The 14,638-nt window shown below is 45.2% G+C and overlaps 1 protein-coding gene across 1 annotated transcript in view; it reads left to right on the forward strand.

Moving 5' to 3' along the window:
• The window catches only part of raf1b (Raf-1 proto-oncogene, serine/threonine kinase b), a 140,261-nt gene that overhangs the window by 60,727 nt on the left and 64,896 nt on the right, over positions 1-14,638 (forward strand). The window contains exons 4-7 of the mRNA XM_072472564.1: positions 1,524-1,626; positions 1,716-1,864; positions 7,981-8,106; positions 8,210-8,363. Of these exons, the coding sequence (XP_072328665.1) occupies positions 1,524-1,626; positions 1,716-1,864; positions 7,981-8,106; positions 8,210-8,363 (532 nt within the window). The remainder of the gene's footprint in view (positions 1-1,523; positions 1,627-1,715; positions 1,865-7,980; positions 8,107-8,209; positions 8,364-14,638) is intronic.

Raw genomic sequence — 14,638 nt, forward strand, 5'->3', positions numbered from 1 at the left:
ATTGGTGCTTATATTTCTTAGTCGGTAGTTTTTCTGATATAAATTTGTGAGCCTGAAAGTTTGGAAAAACCAACAAAAGAACAAAGAAAAGTACAGCACAGGAACAGGTCCTTCGGCCCTCCAAGCCCGTGCCGACCATGCTGCCCAACTAAACTAAAATCTTCTACACTTCCTGGGTCCGTATCCCTCTATTCCCATCCTATTCATGTATTTGTCAAGATGCCCCTTAATTGTCACTATCGTCCCTGCTTCCACCACCTCCTCCAGCACTGATCCCTGCGGAACACCACTAGTCACAGCCCTCCAATTAGAAAAACACCCTTCCATTGCTACTCTCTGCCTTCTATGACCTAGCCAGTTCTGTATCCACCCCTGACCCCATGTGACTTCACCTTTTGTAGCAGTCTACCATGAGGGACCTTGTCAAAGGCCTTACTGAAGTCCATATAGACAACATCCACTGCCCTACCTGAATCCACCTTCTTTGTGACCTCTTCGAAAAACTCTTATCAAGTTAGTGAGACACGACCTCCCCTTCACAAAATGTTGCCTCTCACTAATACGTCCATTTGCTTCCAAATGGGAGTAGATCCTGTCTCGAAGAATTCTCTCCAGTAATTTCCCTACCGCTGACGTAAGGCTCACCGGCCTGTAGTTCCCTGGATTATCCTTGCTACAAAGTGTTGCTTTTAACACTATCGCCTCATTGGTAGATTAATTAAACCGCAAAGTTGTGCAAGGTGATGGGAACAGTGATTTAAACTTTCCAGGTGCACTTCCCACTGAGATTTTGTGGTATTTATCTATACAGCTCCCAAGATAATAGCTTGGACGCCCTGCCTTACAACTCTGAAATATTGAAGATGGTTCACATTCACCCTTGGGAGCTCTCATCGGTGGACCTCCTGACTGCCCTGTTACAGTGTCCATTTGGTTTTTTTTGTCTGTGATACAGGGGTGAGTCAGGATCCTCCTGGGACCTCTGTACGATATGAGTACCAGACTGTTTATTGTGTTCGACCAAGTGTAGAAATGTATGAAAAATCTGGAGCATTTTCAACCTTTTACCATGGAATTGGAAATTACAGAATTCTTGACACATCGATGGATTCAGGTCTTCCACAGTGACCTCTTGATCCATATTATCATTCTTTCAGTAGTTCTTTTTATTATTGTAAGTGGTAGTGTAATGTGTTGAAACATTGATGCACACACCATTGGAATGGTGACCTGTGGGTTGGCACATTTGATGCCCATGACTTGCAGATGCCAAACATTTCTGAACAAACAGTTAAATGCAAGAAGGTTAATCATTAATCTCAGCAGCTCCATGTGACTAGTTTCCAAGTAACATTATTGAATGTTTAGGAGTAAGTTAGCTAGGCACATGCTTACTCTGCTACTGTGTGGATAGGGAACAAAATATCTTGGAAAGGGGGCATTTCATTGTTTTTAAAAAGCTTATATTAACCTCTTGCTCCAATGCTCCATCTAATGCCATTAATCCCTTGCTCCATCTACAGCCCCAAGTACCGTATAGATTGGACCACAGACGCTACCTCATTGATTGGTGAAGAGCTGGTGGTTGAGGTCCTAGACCACCTCCCTCTAACTACTCACAATTTTGTAAGTACTTCAGCTTACGTTTGATTCAGTTTGCACACTCTTCAGTAGTTTCGCCATTTTAACCCATTCTCATGTTATCTTGTTCAAAGGTCCGCAAAACCTTTTTGAAGTTGGCATTCTGTGACATCTGTCAGAAATTTCTCCTAAATGGCTTCCGGTGTCAGACCTGCGGCTACAAGTTCCATGAGCACTGCAGCACCAAAGTCCCTACCATGTGTATCGACTGGAGTAATGTTAGGTACTTGTGAGAACTTTAAAAAAATGTTTAATTGGTTTCTCAGAGAGAAACCATTCTAGTGAACTGCGTTATTTTAGCATACTTCTATGTACACAAGCTCATCATCGCTGGTAATAACGGTGTATTGATCCTGACTTGAATAACTGCCGGCAAAATGATTGGCTATTTGTACAACCCGCTGATTCAGTAGGAAGACATTGAATTCACGCTCGATAATCTCAGAATCTGAGTTTTGGCATTCAATGATATTTTGTGAACCTGAAAGTTTGGGATGTGTTGCTTCTTAACACTCTAGATAAATCACATTGGAAAGTTGTGCAGGATGATGGGAACATGGACTTAAACATTTTAGGTGCCACTTCCCACTGAGGTTCTGTGGTATTTATCTACGCAGCTCCCAAAGATAATAGCTTGGACCCCCGTCTTACAATTCTCTTAAAATATCAAGGAAGGTCCACATTCACCCTTGGGAGCCCTCATCGTGGGCCTCCTGGCTGCCCTGTTTAATTGTCCATTTGTTTTTTTTGTCTGTGATATAGAGGTGATTCAGGATCCTCCTAAATCAATACGAGTGCCAATCTGTTCATTGTGTTCAACCAAGTAGAGAAACGTATGGAAAATCTTGGGAATTTTCAACTTTTTAACTATGGAATTGGAAATGACAGAATTAGAACACAGAACATAGAAAAATACAGCACAGAACAGGCCCTTTGGCCCACGATGTTGTGCCGAACCTTTGTCCTAGATTAATCATAGATTATCATAGGATTTACAGTGCAGAAGGAGGCCATTCAGCCCGTCGCGTCTGCACCAGCTCTTGGAAAGAGCACCTTACCCAAGGTCAACACCTCCACCCTATCCGCATAACCTAGTAACCCCACCCAACACTAAGGGCAATTTTGGACACTAAGGGCAATTTATCATGGGCAATCCACTTAACCTGCACATCTTTGGACTGAGGGAGGAAACCGGAGCACCCGGAGGAAACCCACGCACACACGGGGAGGACGTGCAGACTCCGCACAGACAGTGACCCAAGCCGGAATCGAACCTGGGACCCTGGAACTGAGAAGCAATTGTGCTATCCACAATGCTACCGTGCTGCCCTTAAGAACAAGTTAATCTACACTATATCATTCTACCGTAATCCATGTACCTATCCAATAGCTGCTTGAATGTCCCTAATGTTTCCGACTCAACTACTTCCACAGGCAGTGCATTCCATACCCACACTACTCTCTGGGTAAAGAACCTACCTCTGACATCCCCCCTATATCTTCCACCATTCATCTTAAATTTATGTCCCCTTGTAATGGTTTGTTCCAACCGGGGAAAAAGTCTCTGACTGTCTACTCTATCTATTCCCCTGATCATCTTATAAACCTCAATCAAGTCACACCTCATCCTTCTCTGTTCTAATGAGAAAAGGCCTATCACCCTCAACGTTCCTCGTAAGACCTACTCTCCATTCCAGGCAACATCCTGGTAAATCTCCTTTGCTCCTTTTCCAAAGCTTCCACATCCTTCCTAAAATGAGGCGAGCAGAATTGTACACAGTACTCCAAATGTGGCCTTACCAAGGTTTTGTACAGCTGTATCATCACCTCATGACTCTTAAATTCAATCCCTCTGTTAATGAACACTAGCACACCATAGGCCTTCTTCACAGCTCTATCCACTTGAGTGGCAACTTTCAAAGATGTATGAACATAGACCCCAAGATCTCTCTGCTCCTCCACATTGCCAAGAACTCTACCATTAACCCTGTATTCCGCATTCATATTTGTTCTTCCAAAATGGACAACCTCACACTTTTCAGGGTTAAACTCCATCTGCCACTTCTCAGCCCAGCTCTGCATCCTATCTATGTCTCTTTGCAGCCGACAACAGCCCTCCTCACTATCCACAACTCCACCAATCTTCGTATCGTCTGCAAATTTACTGACCCACCCATCAACTCCATCATCCAAGTAATTAATGAAAATCACAAACAGCAGAGGACCCAGAACTGATCCCTGCGGTACGCCACTGGTAATTTGCAATCCACCACCACTCTCTGACTTCTATCGGTTAGGCAGATCGTTATCCAACTGGCCAAATTTCCCACTATCCCATGCCTCCTTACTTTCTGCATACGCCTACCATGGGGAACCTTATCAAATGCCTTACTAAAATCCATGTACACTACACCCACTGCTTTACCTTCATCCACATGCTTGGTCACCTCCTCAAAGAATTCAATAAGACTTGTAAGGCAAGACCTATCCCTCATAAATCCATGCTGACTATCCCTCATCAAGCAGTGTCTCTCCAGATGCTCAGAAATCCTATCCCTCAGTACCCGTTCCATTACTTTGCCTACCACCGAAGTAAGACTAACTGGCCTGTAATTCCCAGGGTTATCCCTATTCCCTTCCTTCAACAGGGGCATGACATTTGCCACTCTCCTGGTACCACCCCTGTTGACAGTGAGGACGCAAAGATCATTGCCAATGGCTCTGCAATTTCATCTCTTGCTTCCCATAGAATCCTTGGATATATCCCGTCAGGCCCGGGGGCCTTGTCTATCCTCAAGTTTTTCAAAATGCCCAACACATCTTCCTTCCTAACAAGTATTTCCTCGAGCTTACCAGTCTGTTTCACACTGTCCTCTCCAACAATATAGCCCCTCTCATTTGTAAATACTGAAGAAAAATACTCGTTCAAGACCTCTCCTATCTCTTCAGACTCAGTACACAATCTCCCGCTACTGTCCTTGATCGGACCTACCCTCGCTCTAGTCATTCTCATATTTCTCACATATGTGCAAAAGGCCTTGGGGTTTTCCTTGATCCTACCCGCCAAAGATTTTTCATGCCCTCTCTTAGTTCTCCTAATCCCTTTCTTCAGTTCCCTCCTGGCTATCTTGTACCCCTCCAGCACCCTGTCTGAACCTTGTTTCCTCAGCCTTACATAAGTCTCCTTCTTCCTCTTAACAAGACATTCAACCTCTCTTGTCAACCATGGTTCCCTCACTCGACCAACTCTTCCCTGCCTGACAGGGACATACATATCAAGGACACGTAGTACCTGTTCCTTGAACAAGTTCCACATTTCACTTGTGTCCTGCCCTGACAGCCTATGTTCCCAATTTTTGCACTTCAATTCGTACCTGAAACATCGTATTTACCCTTCCCCCAATTGTAAACCTTGCCCTGTTGCACGCACCTATCTCTCTCCATTACTAAAGTGAAAGTCACAAAATTGTGGTCACTATCTCCAAAATGCTCCCCCACTAACAAATCTATCACTTGCCCTGGTTCATTACCAAGTACCAAATCCAATTTGGCCTCCCCTCTGGTCGGACAATCTACATACTGTGTTAGAAAAGCTTGCTGGACACACTGCACAAACACCACCCCATCCAAACTATTTGACCTAAAGAGTTTCCACTCAATGTTTGGGAAGTTGAAGTCACCCATGACTACTACCCTGTGACTTCTGCACCTTTCCAAAAACAGTTTCCCAATCTGTTCTTCCACATCTCTGCTACTATTGGGGGGCCTATAGAAAACTCCCAACAAGGTGACTGCTCCTTTCTTATTTCTGACTTCAACCCATATCACCTCAGTAGGCAGATACTCCTCGAACTGCCTTTCTGCAGCTGTTATACTATCTCTAATTAACAATGCCACCCCCCCCCCCCCCCCCACTCTTTTACCACCCTCCCTAATCTTATTGAAACATCTATAACCAGGGACCTCCATCAACCATTTCTGCCCCTCTTCTATCCAAGTTTCCGTGATGGCCACCACATCGTAGTCCCAAGTACCGATCCATGCCTTAAGTTCATCCACCTTATTCCTGACACCCTAATGGATTCAGCTGAATTCTGGGCAGCCTCATCAGCAGATTTGACGGCAGAGGCACGTAAAATCCAAGGAGTTACCTTGCTGCTGCCTATCTATTCTGACCTGTCTGAAATTTTATATGGGCATAAGAGTGGCAGCAGTTGGCTCATCATCCCTTGGGCCTATTGTGATCCTTCAAGAACCTCATCCTGCCGCCGCCAGTATTTCTTTTACCCATGGTGATGGGGGAGGGCCCGAAAGCTTTATCTGCACATACTGGTGTCAGCAAGACATTAAGGACCTCCTTTGTTAGCCTCCTAAGCCGTCCCCCACCAACATCATTGCCCCCTTTAATTCTTCCCCTTTCACCTCTTGAACCTGACCCTCCTGCCAAGATCTGTGACTCTTACCTGGGTTCCTCCACGTAGTGGGACTGCATGCAGTCCCAGCAATAGCCACTGCTCCTAGCTGGAGCTGCTGGGACTACAGAGTTGCCAGTCATCTGATTGGCCGACAGCTCTCTAAAGTGGGACTTCTGAGAAAGGGGCGGAAGTCTCGCCCTGAAGCAAGTAATACTGCTTTTAAAGTGCTATGGGGCAGCCATCAGGATCATGGGTGGCCTCCCCCTGACTTTGCAGCTGGGTGCATTCAGCCCAATGATTCAGCAGAACTGTCTGCCAGTCATGTTTGCTAGATTTTGGTCAGTCTATTAAGTGGAGTGCTTTACAGCAATGTTGTTGCATGGTGTTGAAGTTTCATGTATTCGGTGTTCATGAATCCTGAACATAGAACATAGATTGGATTTTGTTTATTGTCACGTGTACTGAGGTACAGTGAAAAGTATTTTTCTGCAAGCAGCTCAACAGATCATTAAGTACATGGGAAGAAAAGGAAATAAAAGAAAATACATAATAGGGCAACATAAGGTATACAATGTAACTACATAAGCACCGGCATCGGATGAAGCATACAGAGTGTAGTGTTAATGAGGTCAATCCATAAGAGGGTCATTTAGGAGTCTGGTAACAGCGGGGAAGAAGCTGTTTTTGAGTCTGTTCGTGCGTGTTCTCAGACTTCTATATCTCCAGCCCGATGGAAGAAGTTGGAAGAGTGAGTAATCCGAGTGGGAGGGGTCATTGATTATGTTGCCTGCTTTCCCCAGGTAGCAGGAGGTGTAAATGGAGTTAATAGATGGGAGGCAGGTTTGTGTAATGGACTGGGCGGTGTTCACGACTCTCTGAAGTTTCTTGCGGTCCTGGGCTGAGCAGTTGCCATACCAGGCTGTGATGCAGCCCGATAGGATGCTTTCTATGGTGCATCTGTAAAAGTTGCTAAGGGTTAATGTGGACATGCCGAATTTCCTTAGTTTCCTGAGGAAGTATAGGTGCTGTTGTGCTTTCTAGAACATAGCACAGCACAGGCCCTTTGGGCCACGATGTTGTGCCGACCATTTATCCTAATCAAACTAACCTACACCCCTTCAATTTACTGTTGTCCATGTTCCTATCCACAATTGGTTAACATTTGTCAGAATGCATGGGCGGCACGGTGGCGCAGTGGTTAGCACTGCTGTCTCACTGCTCCGAGGTCCAAGGTTCGATCCCAGAACCTGGTTACTGTCCGTGTGGAGTTTGCTCCTTCTCCCCGTGTCTGCCTGGGTTTCACCCCCACAATCCAATGTGCAGGGTAGGTGGATTGGCCACGTTGGATACTCTAAATTTATGTAATTTAAAAAAAAATAAACAAAAACATTTGTCAGAATGCATTAACTGGTTAGCTATTAATGTAATATCAATTTATTTTTGGCTGGGGTTTTTGGGCAACTTAGACGATTACAGTGATTTACCAAATTGCTTTATTGCCTGTTTTTTGGTCCATTTCATCCCTCCCAATTGGTTGTACTGTACAGCTCCTATTTGGTGGAAGAATGAAAAGAACAACCTATGGACACATAGGACAGGATGTTCTGGCCTCCTCCTGCGATACGTTTTCTGGCGGCAGAGACGGCTCACCGCTGGCCGCTGGCAGGATCTTCCGGTCCTGCCGCTGTCTGCGCTGTTTTGGTCTCTTCAGCCTCATGCCACGACTTTATCTCAAAACAACTGCTGTTTTCAAGCCATCCTCTCTCCTTCATTAATTTCAGTTGAAGCAATCAATGTATTTTCCATAAGTATGTGATTATTTTATAATTTATCCCAAGATCAAGGACATTCTAATTGCAAATTGTAGTAAATAAATTTTGCATTTAAGCAATTCTTGCTAGCTCACCTTTTTATCCTCTGCCAGAGCTTATCAAGCAGCCACAGCATACTCCAGACTGTTCCACACGTCCAACAATGACGGGGTCGTGCCATCTATTACACAAATGACTACACGCCGAGTACGCGAGTCATTTTCACGACTTCCTGAGAGGCAAGTTGGAATCATTGAACTAATTTCAAAGATGTTCCATCACAGCTTGTTGTCTGCCTCTTGGGCTGTTCTTAGCTTGTGCTTTTCTTTTTCCCGTTTTCAGCTTGCAGTACAGGCATTCCAGCTCCCATGCCTTCAACGGTCCCATGCCTTTCTCGTCCACAGAAGGTCAGCTCTGTCAACGGCAAAGGTCTTCATCCACTCCCAATGTTCACATGTCCAGCACCACCATGCCGATTGATAACAGCATTATTGAGGTAAAAAGAAATGACACTTGTCCCCAGGTGCTTTGACAGAACCTCCTAAATTTATACGTGTCTAAGAACATGCAGCTGTTCAGAACACATGGGCCTTTTCTGACTTGGCTTTGGCTCGAAAATTTAGTTTTCATTTGCCATTCGAAATAAATAATGGCCCAGACCTACCAATCGCAGGATTGGAATGGATTGCATTGGATTTGTTTATTGTCACGTGTATTGAGGTACAGTGAAAAGAGATTGGATGTATGACCCAAGATATGCCCCAGGACCATGTGGCTGTCCCGACACGTTGACACCGGTGGGAATTACCCGGGACGTTTGAACTACTGACAAAAAATTCCCCTGCTCCTTGGGACCCTCAATGAATGTCTCCGATTCTGAGTTAGAGTCGGAGAGTTGGGATGGTTCTGACTTATTTACCTCAACAGTTACCCAGGAAATGTTGACCAACATTTCCTGGTCTAACTCCTGGGCGACATGATGGCACAGTGGTTAGCACTGCTGCTTCACAGCACCAGGAACCTGGATTCAATTCCTGCCTTGGGTGACTGTGTGGAGTTTGAGTCTATGTGGGTTTCCTCCAGGTGCCCCAGTTTCGTTCACAGTCCAAAGATATGAAGGTTAAGTGGATTGACCATGATCATTGTGCGCAGTTATGAAAATGAAAATCGCTTATTGTCACAAGTAGGCTTCAAATGAAGTTACTGTGAAAAGCCCCTAGTTGCCACATTCCGCCACCTGTTCGGGGAGGGATGGTACCGGAATTGAACCGTGCTGCTGGCCTACCTTGGTCTGCTTTCAAAGCCAGCGATTTAGCATTGTGCTAAACCAGTGGGCCTAGGTAGGGTACTCTTTTTTGAAGGGTCGGTGTAGATTCGATGGCCGAATGGCCTCCTTCTACACTGTAGGGATGGATTTTTCCCAAAAAAGACTACGTGACGTTTTTGAGCACAAAATCTGGTGTGAATCGCATTGGCTGTTCCAATGCGATTCCCATTGCGATCTTCCTGCACTTAGTCATTGTTTTGGGAGGGGGACATGCTATATTTTTATTTGTTCACGGGATGTGGGCGTCGCTGCCTGGACCAGCATCATTTATTGCCCATCCCAGAGGGCATTTAAGAGTCAACCACATTGCTGTGGATCTGGAATCACATGTAGGCCAGACAAGGTGAGGACGGCAGATTTCCTTCCCTAAAGGACATTAGTGAACCAGATGGGTTTTTATGACAATCGACAATAGTTTCATGGTCATCACTAGACTTTAAATCCAAATTTTTATTGAATTCAAATTTCACCATTTGCAGTGGTGGGATTCGAACCCGGGTCCCCAGAGCATTACGCTCTGGATCATTAATCTAGTGACAATCCCATTACACCACTGCCTTCCCTGCATGATTTGTACCGCCATTGAGAGGAACGGGGCAGGGCTTAAACATGCTGGCAGGTCCGACTCCTCAGGGATTGGGGCACCCTTTTTAAAGGGTATCCAGATCTTAGAGTAACGCTACAGAGTGGCCCTCCCAAAAAATCGCCACTACCAGCGCATCTAGGCGAGCATCGCCGTGCTACGTGGTTGCCACTGATTTGCCATATCCCTGACCACTTGGGTTTCAATGACCTCTGAGCACCTCTGAGAAGCTGAGATCAGAAAAAAGCACATGACATGCTGGGAGAGACATCAAAGGGTTCCAACACATCAGAGGGAAGATTGACATGCTGAAAGACAATTTAATGATTTTCAAAAGTACAGACTCCCATCCGGGATTGACCCCCGACCTGAGCCCCCCCCCCCCCCCCACCCCCCCCGACAAAAGAGGAAATTTATGCGTGGAGTCAGAGGAAATGGGTGAGATTCTTAATGAGTACTTTGCATCGGTATTCACCAAGGAGAGGGACATGACGGATGTTGAGGCCAGGGATGGATGTTTAAATACTCTAGGTCAAGTCGGCATAAGGAAGGGGGAAGTTTTGGGTATTCTAAAAGGCATTAAGGTGACAGGTCCCCAGGCCTGGATGGGATCTATCCCAGGTTATTGAGGGAAGTGAGGGACGAAATAGCTGGGGCCTTAACAGATATCTTTGCAGCATCCTTGAGCACGGGTGAGGTCCCGGAGGACCGGAGAATTGCTAATGTTGTCCCTTTGTTTAAGAAGGGTAGCAGGGATAATTCAGGGAATTATAGACCTGTGAGCTTGACATCAGTGGTAGACAAACTGTTGGAGAAGATACTGAGGGATAGGATCTATTCACATTTGGAAGAAAATAGACTTATCAGTGATAGGCAGCATGGTTTTGTGCAGGGAAGGTCATGTCTTACAAACTTAATAGAATTCTTTGAGGAAGTGACAAAGTTAATTGATGAGGGAAGGGCTGTAGATGTCATATACATGGACTTCAGTAAGGCGTTTGATAAAGTTTCCCATGGCAGGTTGATGGAAAAAGTGAAGTCGTATGGGGTTCAGGGTGTACTAGCTAGATGGATAAAGAACTGGCTGGGCACCAGGAGACAGAGAGTAGTGGTGGAAGCGAGTGTCTCAAAATGGAGAAAGGTGACTAGTGGTATTCCAAGGGATCCGTGCTCGGACCACTGTTGTTTGTGATATACATAAATGATCTGGACGAAGGTATAGGTGGTCTGATTAGCAAGTTTGCAGATGATACTAAGATTGGTGGAGTTGCAGATAGCGAAGAGGACTGTCAGAGAATACAGAAAAATATAGATAGATTGGAGAGTTGGGCAGAGAAATGGCAGATGGAGTTCAATCCAGGCAAATGCGAGGTGATGCATTTTGGAAGATCTAATTCAAGAGCGGACTATACGGTCAATGGAAGAGTCCTGGGGAAAATTGATGTACAGAGAGATTTGGGAGTTCAGGTCCATTGTATCCTGAAGATGGCAACGCGGGTTGATAGAGTGGTCAAGAAGGCATACAGCATGCTTGCCTTCATAGGACGGGGTATTGAGTACAAGAATCGACAGGTCATGTTACAGTTGTATCGGACTTTGGTTAGGCCACATTTGGAATACTGCGTGCAGTTCTGGTCGCCACATTACCAGAAGGATGTGGATGCTTTAGAGAGGGTGCAGAGGAGGTTCACCAGGATGTTGCCTGGTATGGAGGGTACTAGCTATGAAGAAAGGTTGAGTAGATTAGGATTGTTTTCGTTGGAAAGACGGAGCTTGAGGGGGGATCTGATTGAGGTCAACAAAATTATGAGAGGTATGGACGGGGTGGATAGCAACAAGCTTTTTCCAAGAGTGGGGGTGTCAATTACAAGGGGTCACGATTTCAAGGTGAGAGGGGGAAAGTTTAAGGGAGATGTGTGTGGAAAGTTTTTTACGCAGAGGGTGGTGGGTGCCTGGAACGCCTTGCCAGCGGAGGTGGTAGAGACGGGCACGATAGCATCATTTAAGATGCATCTAGACAGATATATGGGCGGGGAACAGCGGGAATTGGATCCTTGGAAAATAGAAGACCGGTTTAGATAAAGGATCTGGATCGGCGCAGGCTGGGAGGGCCGAAGGGCCTGTTCCTGTGCTGTAATTTTCTTTGTTCTTTGTTCTTTGACCCACAGCTCCCCTGAAAGACTCCCCTTGGCACCCTAGAGGTAGATGTAGAGAGTGTGCTCATCCCCTTGCTCCCCCTCGGAGTCCACAACGCCAGGTTGGCACTGTCAATGGGGAGGGGGGTATTTTGGCAAGCCCATAACGGGGTGTTGCTCACTTGGGGATGAGGCCTTGCCAGCTATTTTGGGGGTGGAGGTGATGGTGGCTGCAGTATAACTCTGAGATTGGGGTTCCCTTTAAAGATGGTGCCCCGATTTCTGAAGAGCGGGATCTGTTAGCATGTTTAGGCCCCCTCCCTTTCAAGGCCAGCGCAAAACCTGCCCCTCTCTAAAAAATATTTCCAAATGCTGTTGAATAACACCTGATTAGCACTGCCAGGGTCAGTCGTTTTTCCCACTGGTGGCAGCACTTAGATTTAATTTGGGAGAATCGGGGCCATAATCTCACTGAATGGCCTAACAGACTCAAAGGGCTGCACGACCTTCTCATGTTCCTATTTCTGAAGCTGAATTTAGCACGACACCATTTTAGTAAAGGAGTTGAAAGCCAATACGAGAAACTACTGAAGAAGTTAGTTGCCGTTTTAAGATGGCTGCTCATTAAAGGGGTTGCACAGCATTTTGGTGCCTAACACTTCAACAAATTCCCTTTCCTAACCACGGCCAGCTGTTTGGGAGTAAACAGACATTGATGTCAATTTCAAACTGTGTAGTTAGAATGATACAGATTCAATGCTTATTGTTGCTGGAAGTGTGAAGAGCAAATCTGAAACACATTGCGAGAATTTCTGGGACACTTTGTCAAGACTTCACCAACAGTCGAGCAAAATTTATTCCAAAAATTCTCCACGGATTCCACTTTGCCAGACTAAGAGCTGTGCTGCTCCACTTTGCCAGACAGCTTATAATGGAAACCAAAGGGTGGCATGTGGCACAGTGATTAGCGCTGGAACCTACGGTGCTGCGAACCCGGGTTCGAATTCCGGCCCTGGGTCACGGTCGGTGTGGAGCTTGTACATTCTCCCCGTGCCTGCGTGGGTTTCACCCCCACAACCCAAAGGTGTGTAGGTTAGACGGATTGACCACGCTAAATTGCCCCTTAATTGGAAAAAAAATAATTGGGTACTCTAAAAAAATGTTTTTAAATTTATGGTGACCAGGATAAAGTGAATGTTTCCTCATGGACATCTTGCTAGGGAATCCGTCTTGGACTGGCTGGGGGATGGGAGGCGGACATGAGGTTAGGCAGAGCAGTGCCAGCTGCTACAACAGGAGAGCATCAGAAGGACGTGGCATCCTCCGCAGAAACCCCTCCCCCGGCACCCTTGCAGGTGCAGGATTCTAGGACATGTCTCCTCCTCCACAGGGACAACCTCTCTTGGTCACTAACTGTTCTGCAACATACTGCTACCTCACGTCTTCAGCGGAAATGGGTGCGAAGGACCCACGGATACTGCACCATGAAAATTACATCTAATCAGTAATTGAATTCTAAACCTGCCAGTTTCTGGTTAGAGTCTGCAGGTGCATTCGAATCATCAATTAACGTGGAAATTGTGTGATAAATCTGGACTTTTAAACTTAACATGTAATATTAGCTCAAATAAATCCGTTTGTCAAAATAATCCCACATCTCAAATCCATATTTACACAAGATATTCACATCTGTATACCCTCCACCATCTTGTGACGCTAATCAGCTGAGATGTCTTCAGCTCCTCATGCAGCACAACACATCGCAGGAGTACAACGTGACTTTGCGACGGTCATTTTATTGTAGATTGTTTTTGCAGCGTTTCTTCTTGGCACGATGCCATGTGTGACGGATCCACCATTCTTTGGACAAAGATTATCACACTTCCTTCATTCACAATCACCAAACCATTTCTGGAAAAAATAAAGTCCTGCAGATTGTTTGGGTGAAGTTAGAGCATATTGAGGCCACATGTAGGGTTTCTGCGATGAGCTAAAGTACTGAATCTACATTTTACGTTCAGTTTTGTTTGTGAAGATAAACTGTTTTGGATGTGGGTAGATTATAAGGAATTAAATAATTTTACCACTAAAATAGTAACATTTCCCTTGGCATTCTCGTGGATAGTTTAGTTAGGTGATGACATGGAATTAAAATTCTTTTGAAAATTGAGTAAGCATTCTTTGAATGTTTTCATGGCCGTTTCTATAACTATGAATTTTGCAAATTTATGACAGTCATGTTCGGTACATAAGTGTGCCTTCAATTTGACCACCCGTGGTTCCTTTTGTTTACATTTAGTTGTCTGCAATCTTGCTGCAGAGTAAAATAATGAATCACCCACAATTGGCATCCAGTGACAATGCTGCAAATCCTGAGAGCTAACATTCTGTAGAAAATTTGAAAGGTGGGGTTTTGACAAAATAATAATGTTCACTTTTCAAGGTTTGTGGTTGCAGTGGAAGAGGATAAAATTAGATTGTCTCAAGGCTGGCTGATACTCATCAGAACCTTCTCCGAACTTGCAAGTTAGTCCAGGAAATTTGTTACAGACTGCTAACAAGACAGGATGTGCTTTCAAAATGCTCCAGCAGACAAATTGTCATTGATCTGGTACTTTGTTTAGATTTGTCACTTGGGGAGTCATCATAGATCCTGGGCTGGATTCTCCCAAAATAGGACTATGTCCCCACGTCAGTGTAAAAACACTGGAGTTTTACTCTAGAGA

The sequence above is a fragment of the Scyliorhinus torazame genome, chromosome 13 (assembly GCF_047496885.1).
Source record: "Scyliorhinus torazame isolate Kashiwa2021f chromosome 13, sScyTor2.1, whole genome shotgun sequence".
Classification (NCBI taxonomy): Eukaryota; Metazoa; Chordata; class Chondrichthyes; order Carcharhiniformes; family Scyliorhinidae; genus Scyliorhinus; species Scyliorhinus torazame.